Source organism: Asterias amurensis, chromosome 20 (assembly GCF_032118995.1).
Source record: "Asterias amurensis chromosome 20, ASM3211899v1".
NCBI classification, from domain to species: domain Eukaryota; kingdom Metazoa; phylum Echinodermata; class Asteroidea; order Forcipulatida; family Asteriidae; genus Asterias; species Asterias amurensis.
The window spans coordinates 13,196,445-13,219,017 of record NC_092667.1 but is presented as its reverse complement, the minus strand read 5'-3'; the positions used below and the strand labels follow the sequence as shown (position 1 = coordinate 13,219,017).

At 37.3% G+C, this 22,573-nt stretch overlaps 2 protein-coding genes across 3 annotated transcripts; both read left to right on the top strand.

Moving 5' to 3' along the window:
- The first annotated feature begins 63 nt into the window (after positions 1-63).
- On the top strand, positions 64-7,748 carry LOC139952467 (ryncolin-1-like). 2 transcript variants are annotated; one of them, XM_071951604.1, is made up of 5 exons: positions 64-2,368; positions 2,768-2,904; positions 4,217-4,478; positions 5,673-5,953; positions 6,744-7,748. In XM_071951604.1, exons 1-4 carry the CDS (start codon positions 1,744-1,746, stop codon positions 5,918-5,920), a joined length of 1,272 nt encoding a protein of 423 aa, XP_071807705.1. In that variant the 5' UTR covers positions 64-1,743; the 3' UTR covers positions 5,921-5,953; positions 6,744-7,748. The 2 variants fall into 2 exon arrangements, with proteins under 2 accessions (XP_071807705.1, XP_071807703.1); XM_071951602.1 differs by having other exon boundaries at positions 5,673-7,748.
- A 1,830-nt stretch (positions 7,749-9,578) lies between these two features.
- Positions 9,579-22,468, top strand: LOC139952723 (uncharacterized). Its single transcript, XM_071951924.1, has 18 exons — positions 9,579-9,662; positions 12,168-12,273; positions 13,132-13,284; positions 13,676-13,739; positions 14,008-14,110; positions 14,609-14,697; positions 15,838-15,940; positions 16,536-16,639; positions 17,225-17,330; positions 17,475-17,704; positions 18,057-18,123; positions 18,485-18,564; positions 19,181-19,358; positions 19,752-19,829; positions 20,438-20,597; positions 21,066-21,112; positions 21,726-21,797; positions 22,196-22,468. Exons 1-18 carry the CDS (start codon positions 9,579-9,581, stop codon positions 22,310-22,312), a joined length of 1,941 nt encoding a protein of 646 aa, XP_071808025.1. The 3' UTR covers positions 22,313-22,468.
- Positions 22,469-22,573: the final 105 nt, after the last annotated feature.

Genomic DNA, 22,573 nt, shown 5'->3' with positions numbered 1-22,573 from the left:
GACTTCACAAGCTGTTTGTTCGGTTGTAAATCAGAGGGCTTAATTTTTCTCTGTTTGGAATTATTCTGTGTGTCGAACGGGGTCGACTACTTTCTACCGGCCTCGTCTTTCAATATATTGACTGGAAAGACAGATAATTGCAATTAGGCACGACATACATTTCTCTGTTTATTTTGTATTTTCAAGTATTGGATATGGGTGAATCATTATTGGATTGGGTCTCCCTATAAAAAATCGGGGTCGCTCTACTCAAACCTTAATTACGAACTATGTCAAATAGTGAACAATTTGTTTATATCTGACCCGGGAAGTTTTTGGAGTGAATTAACTGAGATGATGTTTATAGGTTTTCTCGGTCAATTTCGGCAAACGAGCAGCCAATTTAACCACCAAGCTATATTCTATTTCGCGCGAAATCGAATGCTACTGAAAAGGGTCATTCGATTTCGTTTTATGATTTGAGTCAAATGTAATGTTGCGTCAATCGATTTAACAAAATAATCATTCAATTTAACAATTCATCAAAGCAGCATCCAAATTCGCAGACGCTTCTTGAGGCGTAAAAGAAAGACGCTATATGCTAAGTTGAACAGAGTGCTAAAGGAATTTGACTCGACTCAAAACGCGAAATTGAATTGCCGAATTCTGAATTTGAAACGCAGTAACAACAGGAAAAGCAACATATTTTTAATTCGAACGCATAAAAATGAAATTGACTGCTCATTTGCAGAAATTGACCGAGAAAACCTATACTAACTTTGCAGTGGTAAATATTATAGCTGTATGATATGCACATGTTTTTAATCTTCTGTTTTAGAATAAAACTGAATTAAAATTTAATATTATGCTGTTGTATGTGTGAAAACTTAGCCTAAACTGGGAAAGATTGACATTCCTAAAGTCGTTCGTAACTGACAAATGGTTTCTAGTTTATATCGGATTAAATTATAAAACTGCTTCTGATTACTCGGGTGTGTCTACCCCCTCCCCCACCCCACCCCTCCCCATCAACTACCCCTTCCTGATTTATGCATTAAATACTGATAACCGGTCTGCATTGATTAATAACATATTTTCTGAGCGATTGGTATCAGCACAATATTAATATAAAAGATAAAAACAATTAAAAATAATCAAAACATACAAAGTGTAAAGATAACACAAATTTCATCGCGGTAGATTTGCTGAATCCTTATAAAGACAATGGGTGTTTAGTCGTCAGTCTCGCTTATATCTACAATAATAAATAACTGAGCTTTCGAAAACACACCAACACTTGCTAACAGTTGCAAAAAGCATTGTGTGATTGTTGTTGTTGTTGTTGTTGAAATGTGTTGTAAAAACCATCAATCTCTTGTTAAGCCATCTTTCCTTGTTGAGACTGAGTTGCACGTCACGTTCTTGTTATTATTTTTGTCAATGTCATTATAACAACTGTTTTATCCGGGTCTGGCCCAAGTCCAAAATCAATCCTCGTCCACAGTACAAGAGCCTGGTTGAAGGTCGTTCCCACGGCAATCTCTACCCTCGAGTTCCTGGTTCATCCCCTCTTATACGTTTTAACGGATATTTTACCTATGAATTCAGGTCAGCTAAAAATAGCGTATCAGGAAGAAAAAACAAACTTAAACTCAGGCACCATCTGTTCAATAAGGATCTAGCTTTGGCTCATTTTTCATCTAAACATTTCTACTCGATTTAGCAACGGAAGAAGTCGTGTTTTGTATTTGCACTTTGAGCACAATGGCCTTGTTTATCCGTACACTCTTGATCGTTCTGATTATGAAGTCTCAAGTTGAACAACAAGTTGAAGCTTCCAGCAACCAGAGAACGGTTTCATGTGAGCTACAAACAAGTAGTAAGATCGACGAGTTGAGGCTTATAGTAGAAAACTACCTCGTCATTCTTGACGATGTAGTCAGAAACACACAAGCTCTGGTGAAAGAGCTCAACATTACAGTGACCAGAAATCTAAAAACTGTTTCCTCTGAGCAAGAGGAAACACGTCGAATGGTTAATGAGTTGCAGGTTGCAGTAGCGACCAACCAAGAAACAACCACCTCTGAGCTGGAGGAAACACGTCGTATGGTTAGTGAGTTGCAGGGTGCAGTATCAACCAACCAAGAAACAGCCACCTCTGAGCAAGAGGAAACACGTCGAATGGTTAGTGAGTTGCAGGCTGCAGTATTGACCAACCAAGAAACAACCACCTCTGAGCTGGAGGAAACACGTCGTATGGTTAGTGAGTTGCAGGGTGCAGTATCAACCAACCAAGAAACAGCCACCTCTGAGGTACAGGGTATAAGACGACAGCTAGAACAGCTGCAAGGCTCTCTATTTCCATTGGTGCTAGACCTTCAGGGAAGACGTAAGTTTTATTTATTTACAGTCACCGTAACAACTTTCTTTTACTTTCAAGTCTCATATCTATTTATCTTATTTATCATATGAATACGCATGGAATTTGTCAGCCATTGCACAGAATTAAACAAAATATAGAAACAATTTAGAAGAATCACACCACAACTCTAAGACAACCAATCACACAACCGTAAAGAGAAAGTATAACAAAACAATTTTGTTGGTAAGGTCGAGCAGTGTCATATAGAAGTGAATTTTTTTTTTTATCGCAAACCTTCCTTACCATGGATGTATCTTAAATGGGTCAAAAACATGTTAAGACTTAATCATCTGTTTAAAAAATACACGTAGGATTACGAGAATTTTTGTGTGGTCTTTTTTTTTTTATGTTAACACACTTGTACAGTTCCCCTTCCAAAGGATTGTTCCGAGATTCGTGCGAGTGGTGTATCAACCAGTGGTGTGTACACGGTTCAACCTCTAGGCTCCGGTGAGGCTTTCCGAGTATACTGTGATATGGAAACAGACAGTGGTGGATGGACGGTAAGATAACACCCTATAAAAATGAGAGTACTCGTCTCTAAGAATTTGTAAATAAGAAGAAGCTTGATAAAGTTGAAGAAGTCCCAGTGGCGTAACTAGACATTTTCATTTGGTGGGGCAAGTGGGGGCAAAGATTAAATTTGGGGGGGGGGGGGCCAAAGAAGTACAAGATTATTATTAAATGTGTTAACTGATATATAGTTGATACACACCAATGCAGTTCTAAAACAGTCTATAGTCAGCAGGTAACAAAAGATTGCGAAAACAACAAAATCTTAGAGAACATGTCATTTTGTATAAGATAAAACTTTTTGACTGTATAAAAGGATTAAATTACCAACTGTGGTCAGGCTTTGTGGGTGTGTAAATACTCTATTAGGCCAAGTAAAAATAGAAAAATAGAAAAGTTTAGCGTCCCCGCCCGCTTTATTTTTTACAGGACACCTCTTTTTTTTTCTTAAGTTTTTTTTATGCACATTATTTTTTTTATTTTTTTTTTGGAAAAGGGTTATTTTAAGTGATCTCAGCAAAAAAAAAAAAATCTGAATGACTTGTCTGAATGCCTTGACCAAACTGTTTCATTAATGTTTGGTGTATTTCAGCAGCAGGAAAAAACAGTTGATATTTGACATTCATGGCGGCCATCTTGAAATAAAAAATAAAAAGCCCCTCCTCCTTCCTTTTTTTGAGAAACCCAGACACTAAACATGTTTCTTTTTTTGTACTCGGCCTTATTGTAACAAGTGAAAGCCATCAAAAAAAAAAATACAGGATCGAAATTGTGGGTGTTTAATAATCACATTTTAGTTATGAAACGGATATTTAAAACAGGCCTACCTCTCAATTGCACCGCTTGCTTCAAATGAGAAGAAATGGTCTAAGCAACCTTTTTCGCTGGCCATTTGTTTGCTGTAGTAAATTTCTCTGTAGTGCATCTGACCATGTCTGACTTTGTGTTTACGGAGCTATTGGTCTGCGTTCAGACCACCACGTATTATTAACAGAACTTGGTCACATCCTGCACTCTCTGTAACCGCAAAACCACAACGAACATTTACCGCCAATACAATCGCGCGCGCGTTTCCACGCATTTTTCATGTAATAGTCCACATAGGGCCTACTGATATGAATAAAAGTTTTCCTTTTTACGACAGCATTTTATACTTATCTCTGATTTCATATGGGGGGGGGGGGGCAAGGGTTCTGAGCGGGGGGGGGTGCGCCGCCCCCCCCCCCCTGCCCCCCCCCCCCCCCTCTCTGGTTACGCCACTGAGAAGTCCGGAGTTTTAAAACCCCCATGTTCCTTTGATAGGTTTTCCAGAGGCGCCAGGACGGCAGTGTAGATTTCTATTTGGACTTTGCTAACTACAGCCGGGGCTTTGGGAATCCGGAGGGAGAGTTTTGGCTCGGTAACGACAACTTGCACCGTCTGACCGCTCAGGGCGAGTACGAACTCCGCGTAGATCTTACAGACTTCGACGACGTTACTGGGTATGCCATCTACGATACATTCAGCATCGCCGATGTAAGTGACAACTACAGGTTGACAGTAGGAGGTCACTCAGGAAATTTACGTAAGTTGCTATTTAAGTGGAGACTCCGTAGCTAATACACACATCTTAATGGGTAAACTGTGCCCATCGCTATGACCGACAAGCTTAACCATTACTTGTATTAGTGATTGCTGTCAGTAATTGTCCATGGAAGACAGCAAAGCATAGAACATCGTACTGTCTAAGAGTCGATCATGTTTTAAATGATGGCAACATAGTTTCTTTTAGACAGTGGTTCATACCAAGTGTCGGTGAATGCTGACCCAAGGAATAACCAATACTTGTCAAACATAACAACCATAGTCCATGTCAATATTACAGTAAAACTTTACTGGGACATGTCCTCTTCATCTACTAATTTTTATTTTCCCCCTTTTTCGGTAACATAATATAGCAACTTTTCTCGAAGTTGTTTTCAAACTGTTAAAATTATGCTTTTTCCTTCATAAAACATTTCTGGAGGAACGTGGGAATCGGATGCACTTTGAAACACATGTATTATCAGTTTTGTATTATGTACATTTTTGGTAGTTTTTTTTCCACCACATTTTGTACTCCAAACTTGTTTTTCTATCATAATAAAAAAGACAAATACACACAACGTTTTTATTTACAAGGTATAATAAATTATTTTAATTATTGGGAGTTGACAAAAAAAGGAATTTATTTATATGTTAAACCCAGATGAAAACAGCGGGGGTGGAGTTCTGTTTACATTATTCCTCAAATCCAGCCCAGCAGTGGAATTTGGGATTTTGGTATCCTTTGAAACTCAAACATGAACAAAATAAATAAGCAACAAATTAGTAGTAAACAATTGCAGTTTATCCATTTCTAAGCCTAGAAAAATTAAAGTATCTTCTAAAATCAAACCATTTCACAATTTGGAGGCGAAAATGGTAAAAATTAAAAGTGTTCGCTTTTATATCCAGTTTCGATGGCAATTTATATGACGCTAATGATAATGTTAAGCTGAAAATTTGAAAAATCACCCCAAAGGGAACTAATGAAAACAATTAACCTGTTTTGTGTATAGATTTTGAACATTTTTAATGTTACTTCACTTCCCCCAATATCCCAGCTCCAACTGATAAATTTGTTCCTAATCACACCTTATCGACCTAATGTTAGAAACGACTGATGTTCTAAGTTTATTCTCCTGCCAACATCACATTTTACACGTCTGACTATAGGGCTACGTGTGTTATTTTTCAGGAGACTCGTTTTTACACAACAATAACAAGGCCTTTACGACCAAAGACCGAGACAACGATGACTGGAGGTCTGATAACTGTGCCGTGCATTTCAAAGGAGGCTGGTGGTACAGTAGTTGCACCGTATGTAATTTGAACGGAAGATACTTCAATGAGGCCACTGGCAACCAAGAAGGAATTAAGTGGCTTGGCTTTTCGGATTACCGCACACTCAAAAGAACTGAGATGAAAATTAGAAGAAAACTTTAGTCCTTACTAGGTGGATACCATTATAAACATAAGGTATGCATTAGAAACATCTCTTTAAATAATCACCTCATTTTACTTTGTTTATAGTAACTTTTTGAACATTTACATACTTTGAAACCTTAAAATGTCAAACAATTGTACAAGTTAATGTAAACGAACTTTTAATACAGTGGGTAAAAATCAGACTTGTATAAAAATCTAACGTCGAGTAGTTAAAATAGTCTCAGAAAGTAACTTTGAATGTCATTTTACACCCAATAACGACCAGTATACTTAGTAAGACTTCCAGGTATAAACGCATTGCTTACAAAACTCCCAGATACCCTTATAAATAACCCGTTATAAATCCGCCTCGTATAAAATGATAGAGGATGATCTATCATGATGGCATGATAGTTTAATAAGGGAATAAAAGGGCAGCGACGAGTTCTTCAACGGCCGTTTAAAGCCGGCAGGGTTTGCGGCCGTGTGATAAGACCCCAGCCGAATGCGAAGAATCTGTTCGATGTGCGTGGGTTGTGTGTACGCGCGCGCGCTTAGATTACGCGCTGATACTATAGCTATGAATTGCGTTTCGCGTGATTATCTTGCGCGCCTGACACGCGGAAGCCAGCTTGTTATAAACAGCTCCAGCTGGTCATTATCAACCGTTTAAACACCCCCACGTTACGCGCTCTCCATCAGTAGGAGTAGAGAAACTGTCTGGGGTATTTATGAATCATTATGCTTAAACCATCTCAGTCCCCTTGGGGAGTATACAGCCTTGTGCAACAAATGCGCTACTTGGCTAAATCAATCACAAGAACCATCTCTGCACTCACAGGTACCCATTTACACCTGGGTGGAGAGAAGCAATTGTAGTGAAGTGTCTTGCTCAGGGACACAAGTGTCACGACCGGGTAAGTTTTCCCACACTCTGCTGAACTGAATCACCATAGGGCTTGAATTCGGTGCTCTTTTCCGCTCGGCCACGACACCCCGCCGTGAGTAAACCACAACGAAAGTAAGTTCGGTTAAAATCAAAATAAGGCTTATTATAGCATTCAGGTAAAACAACATGTATTACTCGACTTAATACAGATGGATTATGCTTAGTTGAAAGTAGACTTTGTTTTTTCAACGTAGTTTTGTACTGTGTGGTAATAATATTTTGCAGTGCGATTAAAGACGCTGGACACTATTGGTAATTGTCAAAGACACTCTTCTCGCTTGATGTATATCAACAAAGGCAAAAAATAACAAACCTGTGAAAAATTTGGGCTCAATTGGTCGTCGAAGTTGCGAGATGAAAGAAAAAAAAAACATGATTGTCACACGAAGTTATGTGCTTTCAGATGCTTGATTTTCGGGACCTCAAATTCTAAATCTGAGGTCTCGAAATCAAATTCGTGGAAAATTACTTCTTTCTATGGTAAACTACGTTAACTTTAGAGGGAGCCGTTTCTCAAAATGTTTTATATTATATAACTGACATACAGATCCTTGTCATTTGATTGGTGGAACTTACTTCACGTGACATTCGCTTTTACTCCCATCCGCACCGGCGATCAAAAAGACCTATTCGCCCATGGGGATAGCATTTCCCATTCAACAGTTAGGATCAGCCTTGTTCCCAATGTTTTTGAGCAGTACAGCGCCGCCGCGCCGCTGCTAAAACAAAGGAGCACCTGCGCAAAAGGTTGTGATCCGATTGCTATTAAATTTGTGCATTGTTGCCGCTACGCGGCGCTATAAGATTTACAATTGATATCAAATTCAATTTGTTCCGAACCAGTAATTAGTGTTATTTTGCATTATGTTATACTTTTAAAATACATCAAAATGAAAAGGATCTATATGTCAGTTATATAAAACAAATATTGAGTGGCTTTAATTCGTGAAATGGAAGGAATATTTTCGCTCGGTAAAATTTGGACTGTTCCATTTCACGAGGCGAAGCCGAGTGCAATGGAACAGTCAAAATTTTACCATGCGATAATATTCCTCCCATTTCACTCTGAGCCACTCAATATTTGTATACTATCAACCTCTCCCATTACTCGTTACCAAGTAAGGTTTTATGATAATAATTTTTTAAGTAACTACCAATAGTGTCCACTGCCTTTAAAGGTTAATGTAATGACTTTTGATCTGGACATTATAATCTGGATAAACAATAACAATGCTATGGAGATGTAACTCTTATGTGTATATTATCCAAGAATTGTAGACTTTAGTTCACTCTTTCCTCACTTTGCATTACATTAATTAATTTACGCGGTCAAAATAAAAAATAGGATTTTGGTAAACTTGATAAATTGTTACGTGTTTGGAACACATCAGAGAATAATAGAGAATTGCAGGTGTGCTTATTTGGGATGTCGCATGATTATCTTCTTGTATGAGGTTTAAAAATAACACTTTTCACTACAACCTTTTTTGAATATTTTCAAGTTCATGATGTCAATTTGTAATGTGTTTGGAACAATAAAGATTTGCTGAGGTACAACTTAATTCTGGATACCACATGGACTACTTTCCTTTTGAGGTACGAGTATTAATTTGAGATTGTGATTTTACAACAGCCAGGAAAAAAAGCAGCGCTATTCCAGTATGAATACAGCGCTAATATAAAAGGGGCAACAAAACTGAATCGAAGCATTATCATAGAAAAGCAACATGTGTCTCTATATTTCAGTTTTTGAAGACACTATAAAACAAACTTGCAAAATTGAGAAGATTTCGATTGAACATAGACATTTTTGACTAGAGCGGGATTCGAATCAATGACCTCCATGTTAATGTGCTGGTGCTTTACCAACTAGTGTCAATCTTTGTTCGGGGTGCCAGTCGAAAACCATACAACTGCCGTATAGCCGATGTGACCTCTGACGTCACTCGAAAACCGTAACATGATTCGTGCGCAGCATACCGCTAGGAAAAACCTTTGTTTTTTGGCAGCCAGCTAGAAAATACACGCAATCTTACCATGACTACGCGTCTTTTTGCCCGGCGAAACATGACGTTGTCAACGGAGGGCGGTTTGGATGTAAACATAGGTCACATCGTCTATGGCCAGGGATCACAGTCAGGTTCACGATACAACATAGGAACCGGCAGCCAGGGGAACACTTAAAGGAGGTCGTTGGTTCAAATCCCACTCTAGTCAAACTTTCTGTGTTCAACCCAAGTCATGCTCTGTGTTTAACCAGCCAGTTTCCCTTGTGGTTTATTATTTGACAAACTGAGAAGAAGAAAATAATCAAACACAAAAACTGTTACTGTCAGATGTGTCAGTGTTCAATGTTGCAATCGAATTTAAACAAAACTAATTGGTTGAGGGGGAGAGGGACTTCACAAGCTATTTGTTCGATTGTAATTCAGAGGGCTTAATATTTATCTGTTTGCGATTACTCTGTGTGTCGAACAGGGCTCGACTACTTTCTACCGGCCTCGTCTTTTAATATGTTGATTGGAAAGACAGATAATTGCAATTAGGCACGACAACAATTTCTCTGTTTATTTTGTATTTTCAAGTTTTGGATATGGGTGAATCAATATTGGATTGGGTCTCCCTATAATACCACAATATAGCAATCGGGGTCGCTCTATTCAAACGTTAATTACGAATTATGTCAAATAGTGGACAATTTGTTTATATCAGTCTGTTGTTTCGACGATGAGAGTCATTTGTGAATGCACCACTTCAAAGTATACATGGAAACTAACAGAGATGTCTTATGGAAACGGCTTATGGAAACAGGTATGTGTTTAGTGTTAATAATAAGGATAGTTTTGTGGCAGAACCACCGTTGGAATCATGAAAAATAGTGACCATCCCTTGCACTTGTATTGTTTCATGAGGTCAGGGAAAAGACCCCGTAGCATCCAATGTAGAAGCCCGCACCTTCTTAAAGACACCGGACACTATTGGAAATTGTCAAAGACAAGTCTTCTCACTTGGTGTATCTCAACATTAGCATAAAATAACAAACCTGTAAAAAAGTGAGCTCAATTGGTCGTCGAAGTTGCGAGATAATAATGAAAGAAAAAACACCATTGTCACAAGAAGGTGCTTTCAGATGCTTGATTTCGAGACCTCAACATCTTGTTCTGAGGTCTCGAAATCGATTTCGTGGAAAATTACTTCTTTCTCGAAAACTACGTTGCTTCAGAAGGAGCCGTTTCTCACAATGTTTTATACCATCAACAGCTCCCCATTACTCGTTACCATGTAAGGTTTTATGCTAATACTTATTTTGAGTAATTACCAATAGTGTCCAATGCCTTTACTCGAAAACTACGTTGCTTCAGAAGGAGCCGTTTCTCACAATGTTTTATACCATCAACAGCTCCCCATTACTCGTTACCATGTAAGGTTTTATGCTAATACTTATTTTGAATAATTACCAACAGTGTCCAATGCCTTTACTCGAAAACTACGTTGCTTCAGAAGGAGCCGTTTCTCACAATGTTTTATACCATCAACAGCTCCCCATTACTCGTTACCAAGTAAGGTTTTATGCTAATACTTATTTTGAGTAATTACCAATAGTGTCCAATGCCTTTAATTCATTTGTGCCTTTGTCAATTAGAGTTTGTTATGATTGTTAATGTGTTTTTACTGAATATTCTTATCCTATAATGGTTTGTTGGAGCGGAGAGGTTTGGGCAATTCCTGCAATAGGTGTTTTGTTGTTTTTGTTTTTTTTGTTTTTTTTTACTTTTATCTTTTATCGTTGAATGTACAAACCTATGTGAATGTTTAATGTCCAATAAAACAACAATATCAAAACAAAAAATGTATTACTCGCTAGACAATTCTATTTTAAAGGGAAGGTACACTATTGGTAATTATCAAAGACCAGTGCTCTCACTTGGTGTATCTCAACATATGCATAAAATAACAAACCTGTGAAAATTTGAGTTCAATTGGTCATCGGAGTTGGGAGAAAATGATGAAAGAAAAAAACATCTTGTTGGACGAATCTTTGTGCTTTCAGATAGGAATGAAAGACTTCTAGCTAGAAGTCTTTTATTATTTCAGTGAGAAATTATCTCTTTCTCAAAAACTACATTACTTAAAAGGGAGTCGTTTCCCACAGTGTTTTATAATATCAACAGCCCTCCAAGTCAGTTTTTAAGTTAATATTTGTTTTGAGTAATTACCAAACGTGTACCTTCCCTTTAATGTCCAGTGTCCAATATCAATCTAAGTATACTATATTCCAGCCGGCAGGACTGTTTCTGCTCATCTTATTCTCAAGCCCCTCAACCACATTCGGGTCATCAAGTACGGAAGCTAAGGTCATCTTAGAAACAGCTCTGACGTCATTTGAGTCAAGCAAAGATGTGGGAGCTGCGTGTATCGCCCTCGAATCACTTCGTTATCTTAACTTTAGACAAATGGAAATAACTCAACTCGAAGAAATTGTAAAGGTATGAACTTGAAGAGGTTTTACAATGCCCGTTGTAGGGAAAGAGGGTACCCCCCATGTTCCCGTACTTAAAGGAACATTATAAAATTGGTAAGAACACAAACTTGAAGATCACAGATTAACATCAAACTAAAGTCTAAAGATGAAGATAGTAGACAACATCCCTTGAAATATTAATGTCTGAAGGTGTCCGATGCCTGTAAGATAGTTGTCATTTTATATACACAAGTCGCGCACGGACTGCTAGTCTCGCGAGTATTCAAACGGCTGCGTTAAAAGGTGCGAGTTTGTATTATTCTGAATGTTCGCTGAAGAAATATAATCCCCCATTTCAAAATCACTTATTAGGATGTTAGGCTTCGACTTAGCCCCCCCCCCCAACCAGGAGACCGTGTTTAAATTTTTGGCTGATAGAGACGAGGACACAAACAAAGCAGGGATGAGTAGTTTTTCAGTCCGTTTTGTACAGCAATAATAACAAATAAATGAAGTAAATGATTATGCTTCTGATGCGGAAATTCTTGTTTAATTTTAGCTGTTCGTCGATGTTTTTCAGAAGATACTGTTTGGTTCTACAGCCACAATATGGGTAAATAAAGACAATTTTTGTCAAAGTAATCTTTAATAATTTCCATATTATTGTCCATGCTTGTTTTGTGTTTTTTCTTTGGCCCTATCACTTTTCTTCTTTTGTATAATTGTTTACATGACAAATATTTAACGAATCTCATTGTTTTACATTTCATTCCGATTAAGAAAAACAATTCAAAAATTGAAAAAAAAAAATCTGCACAAAAATTACCCTTGTCGGTTTATTGTACGTGCATTAGGACGATGTCTACCTCGATTGCATGTCTATGGGCATGCACATTGCCAAGCAAATGGCTCTTGGTTTTCCAGTGGGAACGACACTACGCATGCGTCAAAGTAACCTAGGTGGGTGTATTATAAATAATCATCAGTGCAAATAAAAAGTTAATGGCCTGACGTTTTGACCCTAGCAGAGTCTGTCTCGAAGGCTAAATGACAAAGCAACAAACATGAACAGGTAACTAGGTGTAACATATAAGCAGTGGCATGGATAAATTGGGTTTACAAAGCATACAGAAAGAAGCAAGGGGTAATCAATGAATAGGGGACAAAGGGGGTGGGGTGGTAATGGCTCTGAAAATTAGTATATTGGCAATACAAACTAAAAGATACGGCAGCATTTTGAAAAAAGTTTCACTTCGATGTACTGGTTATGGAAAACATTTTGCTTATCCCCAAAATTTGAACATAAAGATTCTCGAATATTGTATTCCAATAGCATAGCACTTTCATACGTGGACAGTACCTCCACTAATTTGCTACAATTTTTGAAATGAAATTCTCACAGGTTAATTTTATGATATTAATCGTCACCCTGCTATAAGAGTAAAACAATTACCAAATATTATACAATTCCCTTTAAACTGCTCATTATTATTATTTTGTTTGTATCGTAACCAGTAGGGTCATATTCTCAATTCGTCTACAGTTTTCAAGAAAAGGAAAGCAATAGGTTTTATCGAAATAACTTATAGGACTATGCGGCTAAAACGTTCATTCATTCATCAGTCATTTTGGTTTTATTAAAATAAAAATAAAAATTGTTTTAAGTTTGAGTTCGTCATGACACTTTGTTGCATTGTGACCTTTACCCTTTACCAATATAAGATAAGGGTTACTTCTGACCATTGATTAATTTCATATTGTTTCTTATAGTGATTTTCTCGGTATTCAACAATTGTCGGTGTTATTCATCTTAAACAGATGTGATGTTTGGAAACCAGAGGAGCTTAACAAAAGGCGACTCGGAGCTGTTTAGAATCGAAAGATTGATCGACTCGACCCGTAGACATCTCATGACGTCACCATTCGTAGTTATTGATTATCGATTACAAGGATTTCTGGGCTACAGCGCAGGTGCGAGATTGATCTTGTATTTTTTTTTTTTATGCAAGTCGCCAGACACGCAAGGCCTCATAAAGGCCACTTCAAGGTGTGCCAGTCTATTCTTATTTCAGGGGCCGTTGCCACCTACTTCTTGGGCTGAAACAGGGTTACCCTATTTTACAGTCCATACGGCTTATAATAGTGCTAGGTCTTCTTTCACCCGCAATGCGAGTGAAATAAGGCAAAAAAGTAGCGCTTGTGTCCCATATCCATGATTCCCCGCAAGCGTGCGTGTGGTGACTTAAGGACACAAGTGCCACGGCCGGGACTCGAACCAACACTCTGCTGGTCAGAAACACGAGAGCTTGACTGTGAAGTTAATTGTTGTTTGTTATTATTATTATTATTTTGTGTTTTGCAGAGATTGAAACCAACTTGTTGACTAAACATGATACAAGCAAGGTTATAATTTACAACACAACAAGGTTAAGTATTTTCCTTTATTTTTTTTTAGAAGGGGGGGGGGTCTGATGTGTCAAGCAAGAAAGACAAAGTTAAATGCAAAAAAAAACAATGCTTACCAGTTTTATAACTTTTTTAAGTATGAGTTATTCCCCACAATACCGTGTTTCAGCCAACCAGAATACAGGACTATATCAAGAGTCGTGTTATAACCATTGACTTTTAAATGCAATAACATAATGTTTCATAATAGACTGTTTGTTTTATGTTTATTTTGTGATCCAACCATAGTTCTCTGCATGCCGCTTCGCAAACCAATGACGTCATTCTACAATACATCGTCCCCATCGACAATCCCGAGTCGAACCCAAGCATCACCTTGTTGCGTCGAGAGGTGAGTTCGCTCCTTAATTATGTCCATCAATTCTATTGTTTTAAAGACAGTGGTAATTACTCAAAATAATTGTTAGCATAAAAACTTACTTAGTAACACAAGTAATGGAGAGCTGTGGATAGTATAAACATTGTGAGAAACAGCTCCCTCTGAAGTTTTCGAGAAAGAAGACATTTTCCACGAACTTGATTTCTACACCTCGTGTGACAAGGCTGTTTTCTTCCATTTTATCTCGCAACTTCGACGACCAATTGAGTTAAATTTTTCACAGGTTTGTTATTTTTTGCATATTATGTTGAGACACACCGACTGAGAAGACTAGTCTTTGACAATTAGCAATCGTGTACAGTGTCTTCAACTAAATCTTTCTTTTTAAACTCTACACAATTGAAGAGACAAAACCATGTTCAGGTTTTGCTCCAACAATTGACGCATCTACTCTTGAGTAGTTGCTTCAACCAATCTTGTTTACAGAATATTTTGTTTTAATATTTTTAGGAAGCAATTGTTCTTGAGCGTGAGGCTTCCATGATGGCGTCGTCGTCATCAAGGACGACTTGCTTGATCATTTCCGAATCAAGCAAACGGTAAAGAAAAACATTTTTGTTTTTTTCTAATTTTCGTAGCGTCTTATTTTTGGGGTTTTGTTTTTGTTTTCTCTTGTTTGTGTTTACTGTTTTTATTTGTGATCGTATAATTTGTTCTAATTCAGCCAAGGCAGTGAAACCACAACATTTAAAAGGTCTGGGTACCTTATGTAGGACAATAAAGCACAATGTCCACAGATTTACATTAAATTACACAGTGTGAAGGTAATGAAAGTAGAAAGCTTTTCTGAAAATATTACTTGCTAAGGTGCTGTAGTTTTTGAGAAATGAATAAAACAATGTCATGAACATAATTTTCGTCTCAGTGAACATGAGACGAAAATTATTTTAGCATGTAAAAACGTATTTTCATGACATTGTTTTACTCAAATCCCCAAATACTACAGCACCTCATTAACTCATATTTTAAGGTACGCTTTGTACTATCATTATCTTCAAATCCTTTAACTAAAAAGAGAGGCCCCAATGTCAAAATAAAGTTAATCCACTAGGATTTCCAATGGATAGAGTCATTTTAGAAAAATAGTAAAAAATTTAAAGTCACTAACTTGCACGTAAAACCAGTGTCAAATGCATTGTGTCTGATCCCTTTCAATTGCAATTGGTATGCTATGTGATTTATGTAGTTTAGGACTGCCTCCTTGTTGATGGTTTGGTTATTTTTTGTACGATACAAAACACAATGTCCACAGATTTGGGTTGAACTTAAACGGTTTGAAGGTAATGATAGGAAGTTTTCCTTAAAATATTACTCACTGAGGTGCTGTAGTGTTTTAGAAAGGAGTAAGACAAAGTCACAAAAATAATGTTCGTCTCAGGATCAGATGAATATTATTTTAGCATGTACAACGCGACTCTCCTGAAAACATTGCGCTGTGATTTTTCACCTTTTTTTCTCAAAAACTTGACGGCTAATGAAACTTCTACAGGAAAATTATACTACACACATCTTCATTCACAGTGAGTAAAGATTCATGTCATGGTCAGAAACTTGATATACAAAAGTTATCAAAAAAACCTCTATCCAAGGTGACGATATAAACTGTATGCCTTTCCTTGAACTATGTATCGACAACAAATATTTTAGTCTGGCTTTCATGTTTGTGTTATATGATTCAGAACGAACTCCCACAATGACTGCAAAGTTGTTGATAGAGGCGGGTCTAAGACGGAATGGTCATGTGACTGTCGCCATGAGGATGACGTCACCTTCTTCATCAAGGTAAGATTGATTTCAGTTCTGTTTGTTTACAAGAAAATGCATTTGAATGTTTCAGTCAGCTGAACTGAAAAAGAAACCTTTAAAAAATACCCAATGAAAGTACCTCAATAATCAAGAACAATATTTTTTCTTGAAGACGACCAGAGCGTACTGATCGAAACGTAAAGTTGTTAGCCATCGTTAATCATAACAACAAAACTAACTTAGAGTAATACTTACGCATGGAGCCGTATGCTGCAAAGCTTACCCAATGATTAATCACAACACTGACTCAAAATAAAATGTATTTCCTAAGATGTTCTAACAAACAAAGTCACGGTTAAAAAAATATCCTGATTACTTCATCTAGAAAGTTCCCGCCCTATACATGTAACTGTCTTTATTCTTTAATGAAGAGTATGGAAATAAATGTATTCTTGAATGAAAAACAAAATTTAATGATTAAATTCAAGAAACTGTTGAAGACTGAATTGTTCAGAGCTCATTGACTTGTGTTAATTGCTGATTGCTGGAGTTATCGTTGTTCAGCTCATTTATCTATTGTATACGACTTGAACGCTTTGTTTGTTCTGTTGATTTCCTGATTTGAATTCAGGTTTACTCCAATGTATCTGAGACGATGAGGTGGATTTATACCATCAGTTGCGTCGCATCATTTATCTGCATTACCAGTGCCTGGATACGTCTTATTTGTGTGAGGTAATCCTAAACATAACGTCACCATTCCCCAAGCTGTCCCCACACTACCTCAAATACAACATGATTCATTATTTTGTTGTTCTCTTCTGTAAAAGACATTCGACACCTTTAATAATTGTCAAAGGCCAGTATTCTTAATAGGTGTATCCCAAAATATGCATAAAATAACAAATCTGTGACAGTTTTGACTCATCTGGTCATCAAAGTTGCAAGAGAACTATGAAAAAAGAAAACAAATTATGATAAGGAAAGGTTTGTGGTATAATATTACGATATCATGTTGTTTTTTAAAACTCCTCGAAGAACAAAGCAGAGGAGTGAATACGAAATCGGTCACCTATGATAATATGAAACTTTCTGGGACGATAGGTGGCAGCAGACTTACCGGGTAAAGCCATTGTTCTCATAATTATGCGCAAGTTCAGAACTACGTAAACAATGGAAATTTACCCGGTAAGTCTGCTGCCTCCTAGCGTTGGAAAGTCTCCCATTATAAAACCAATGCTCTTGTTCTGTACTTTATCAGATTTCCAATTATTGAAGGAATCGATTATCAAACTATCCAACCTTTTTTGCTGATAATAGATGTTGGTGGAAATCAGACGACTGTTTCATCCGGGTCAATTTTCTCGTAGCCGTGGCAGCGACCTCGATAAATTTACTAGTCTCCTTACAAGCAATCGACATTCAGGTCAGTCTTATTATTTTTTATTTTTATTTTGTTAATCCATGACGTCACGTGCTTCTATGAAATGAGAGTCTTCTCACTGATTAAACTATTATATTAAATCATTTGTACTGAATGAAAGTCTTTGAACTATTCTCCTTTCTTTAGCTGTTTTGCAAAGCCAACGTCATCGTGCTACATTTATCATTCATCGCAACGCCAGCCTGGATGGTCTGTCAAAGTATCGAAGTCTTCATCCAATCACGAAAGCCGTTACATGGTTTCATTAAGTCACTGCCGAAGAGACGTATCTACGCTCTGATTGGCTGGGGCGTACCAATAGTAACTGTGGCTGTAACTGTTGGTACTGATATGTCTTTGTACGGGTCAAGACTCGGGTAAGAACTCAGACTTTAAAGGGATGGTATGCGTTTGGTAATTACTCTTAAAATAATGGCAATAACAAACAAAATTTGGTTATGAGCAGCTTTCGAAAAACATTTTAAGTACGTTTCTCTTCAAAGTAATGTAGTAATGGTAAAATCATACCAGTTTTTATGCCTTAAAGGCAGTGGACACTATTGGTAACTACTCAAAATAATTATTAGCACAAAACCTTACTTGGTGACAAGTAATGGGGAGAGGTCTAACGGGTAATAAACCAAAAGTGTACTTTATCAAGATATGGGCACTGTTAAACAATAACACAATATTACTATTAAGTAATAACATGATGTCTTCATTCTACAGGTGTTTGGCTGATTTCAACTCTACACTGTTGTGGCTGTTTGTGGTACCAGTCATCGCCGCAACAATGGTAATTATTATTCTTAATCGGGGCCCAATTTCATAGAGCTGTTAAGCATAAACATTTGCTTAGCTTGACATTTTTGCTTTCATAAAACCAGGATTTCCATCCAAATTTCCACGTGACTTTCAGGATAAGCAAACAACAGCTGAAGACCAGTAACAAGCATTATGCAACAAATGGAAATTTGGCTGGTAATCCTGTTTTTATTAAGGAAGAAATTTCATGCTAAGCAAATGTTTGTGCTTAGCAGCTCTATGAAATTGGGCCCAGGTCTGTTTCTAGAACAACACAATTGTTAACCGAGTAATCGTTTATATAGAAAAGTCTTACCTACATTTAGTATAACCTCTTTGTTTTTTATAACAAGGTGATTTCATGTCTGCTGATTCTTTCAACAAATTCGCTGGTCTATGACGATCAAAAGGGACTGAACCTCAAAGACAAAAAGTATGTTTTTTAATCTTTCATTTCTTGTATTTATATTTTTTGGTGGGGTCGGACGTGGTCTCATTACTACAATTTGTATCATTACTTTGACATGTGTTCTCGTCCTCATGCTTTATTCTTTGTTTTAATTTCAAATTTATAATTTAATTTTAATTTCAAATGTGCGCTAGTTGTTGGAAGTTTGTAGCTCGGTGAATTAATAATGTCCTCTTCAATTTAATAATGTCCTCTTCAATTTATTTATTTTCAAATTATAGTATTTTTAAAATGTACTCTCGAAATGTAAAAGAGTGAAAAACACCACTCTTTACATTTCGAGTTGTCCCTCATAATAGGCTCTTACAAAAAGAGTGGTGGTTATATCACTCTTTTAGATGGGTTTCACTCCAGGACAGAGTGAAAAATCACTCAAAAAAGATGCAAACTTCAATCTAAAAAAGTAGAAAACCACTCGAAAAAGAGTAATGTCCCTCATAAGGCTCTTCAAAGAGTGCCTTTTCACTCTTTTGCATTTTTATAGAGAATCAAAGTTGTTGTAATTCAGTCTTTGTCCATTCAGTCCATTATCATCTACTTATTGTATGTTTAATGCTTATTATGTTTTTAATGGATCGAGGCAAGAGATGTGTAAATTTGCGTGTCTGGCTGTTCTCACTACAACGGGACTGATCCTGATGCCTATTTCTTTGAGGTCTCCACCCTTTGGAATATTAACAGCCATCCAATGGCTGTTCATCATTGCCAATGCCATTCGAGGTCTCGCTACACTGTTTTTCAGCTACCGGGATACAAAGGTCTGAAAACTTCAAACAATTCTTCAAATTTATTTGCCCCCTTTTTTAGTGTGGATTTCTCTAAAGGCACTGGACACCTTTCGGTATTTTTGTCAAAGACATCACACGGAGTGTCCAAACATCATGCACAAAATAATGAGTCTGTGAAATCGCTGCAAGAAAATAGTATTGAGAGTAAAATTACCCTCATTGCGCAAAATGTTGGCTTTCACTTGCTTAAAAAGGCTTCAGGCCCGGTCTTTTAATATTTGGAGTGATAAATAACCTCTTTCTCTTTTCTCAAAAAGTATACGTTACTTCAGAGGGAGCCATTTCTCACAATGTTTTAAAAACGGCTCCCATTTCGTTTTCATGCTAACAATTTTATGACAGCGTTTTGTTTCATTCCAAAAGGAGCCTCCGGTCGTTTCCAAAAGGGTGTCCGGCTTTGTCAAAACGACATCTGATAAACTTCCCGGAGAACCATCCAAGGTAAGTTTTGAGCATATTTCTGTGGAAACTCAACTCACAGAACGACAACCGAGGACAGGCAGACAAAGAAGAGGAAGATGAAAAAGGAGATGGAGAAATGACATCACCATGGCAACATGGAGTACAGTGACAAAATTAATGACAGAAGAGACTGGAAATTGTTTGAGGTTAAATAAATAAATTATTAATAATAAACGTTGCTACATCAGAGACGGTTGCAACACCATAGAGGAGATGAATACAGCTTGATATAGAAGACGATGACGAGGAAGATGAAACTGAGGATGATAATGGCAGTGATGACGATGATGACGAGTATTGTGACATTTGTAATGACAATGACTTTGACAAGACAATGCTGACGACGATGACGAGTACGGTTACAACTGCAATGGCAATGACAATGACAATGACGACAACTATGACAATAAAATTGACGACAACCATTGCCATGATGGGGAAAATGATGATAATGATGACGCCCTTCCAGCCCAGGGGAAGATTTAATTCAAACAATCTCGCGTTTTCCTAAAATAACAACGCCGGCGAGTTGAGGAAGAGTCTGCATCTCTAACCATTCTTGTAAAAATGTCTTCCCATGCCAGGAGGAGGTCATTAAGAAGACCAAGGGGCGGGACCGTGGCGCCTCTTACATCGACATCGATTTCACACCAATCGTCCCAACATCAATCGTCCCTACATCAACACCCGTGATTGGTGACAAACATGAGGACAACTTCAACTTGGGTGACGGTGCAGATTCCGAAGGTTGGCTTTATTCGATCAGTCAAGATTATTTGGGTGTGAACAAGTTTGAAATCACTGTTGTAACAATCTTCCTCGGTATTTATTCAGGTCACCCTTGGCTGAGTTACATCGTGTCTTTTGTTTATATAAATTTATATAAAACTATCAGGACGCAGTTTTGTATGTGGTAATGACATTTTGGGTTCAAGACCTTCGGATGCAGCTCTGTCGGGATATTACGTTACGTTACGTTACGTTACATTGCGTTACCCTACGTTATGTTACCTTACATGACATCATGTTACAATATGTTGTAACGTTACATTATGTAACACGTTACGTTACGTTTCATTACGTTACGCTTGTTACGTTACGTCACGTCTTAGACCGAAAATAGGGTACGGGACTAACGAAAAAAAAACGAACTTTAATCTGTTATTATCTAATACATGAACTCAATAACATATATTGATTTTTTACAAAATTCAGATTTTCCTGAGGTCGCTCTTCAGCCGGTTTCATGTTCGCCTCGCTCTGTGAGTTTGTAATGTTTAGATGTAGGCACTGGGGTGGATTTCACAAAGGTAGTCCTAACTTAGGACTAGTCCTAGGCAATGCTAAGAGATAGGACCAGTCCTAAGTTAGGATGAGTTACTGGTCCTAACTTAGGACCAGTCCTATCTCTTAGCATTGCCTAGGACTAGTCCTAAGTTAGGACTACCTTTGTGAAATCCACCCCAGGACACCTGTGGTATTTGTCCAAGACCAGTATTTTCACTTGGTGTGTCCAAAAATACGCATAAAACCAATGTACAAATTTGGACTCAACTGGCCATAAAAGTTGCACAAGAAAAAACCCACCAATGTACACAGATTTGTTTGTTTTCAGTTGCCTAAAAAGGGCTTTAAACCCGATGTTGTTGTTGTTGTTGTTGTTTTTTTTTTTTTTTTTTTGAGTGACCAAGTAAGTGGCAATTATTTTGACTAAACACCAATAGTTTATTTAATGCATTTAGAATGTATTTTTGAAAATAATGGGAAAACTTGATACCATATTCTGATTTGTATAGTTGGGTAGAACTTTAATATAACACCCCTAAAGTTATTTCATCGATGATATCCATTTTCTCTGTCTTTTGAACACCAAAGGACTCTCAACCCTACTCCGATGTCATGGCTATTCCAGGATCTGTGTCAGACAAATCAAACTACGTCGAACAGGTACGTACTCTTCAATTTCTTTTGTTTTCCATGATTTGTTTCTGGTTTGGGCTTTTTTTGTGAGGGAAATTTGTTTCTCTCTTCAAACCAATGTTTTATTTTCTTTATTTCGGAGGGAACCTATGATGAGGTTGTGGTGTCTCATAATAAAAGTATATATATATATTTTTTTTTCCTTTTTTTTGTGCATTATTCATTGTTTTAATAATACATTAACTCATGTTCTGAGGAAATCTCCCCTTTGACAAAGTTTGGGGTCTTCCATTAAAATAAAATATGTATATAGATTATTAAATAGATTAAAAAAAAAATCAAAAACGTTAATTGAAGAAAAATACAATTCAGCTATCATGCCAAGTAAAATTAGCGAAACAAACATGTAATTGGTCTCGTTACAGGTAAAAGTTACCCATCGTTTTCTGGAGAAGGGAATTTGGCATATCGTGGAAGAAGAGAAAGTCGTCCGGAAAGTTTATCGTCGACCTCAGACCAAACGAGAGACTACTGCGGTGTGATAACAAGTTACGTTGAATGGACCAAAATTAAGTGCAAATGCAAATGGGACTTGAATCAAGTCTAGGTTAAACCATGCGAGGTAGAATTAGAGGTTAAACTAGGGTGAAACAATGGAAACGCACATCAGGGGTGTGTTCCACTTGCGCAAACGTTGTCAACATTTCGGGCCTCTGTCTTTATCCGCAAGGATTCACGGGCCTCGAAGTGTGACGTCAGATGTTCAGGCTATTATTCCAATGACCTCTAGCCGAGGGCGCCCT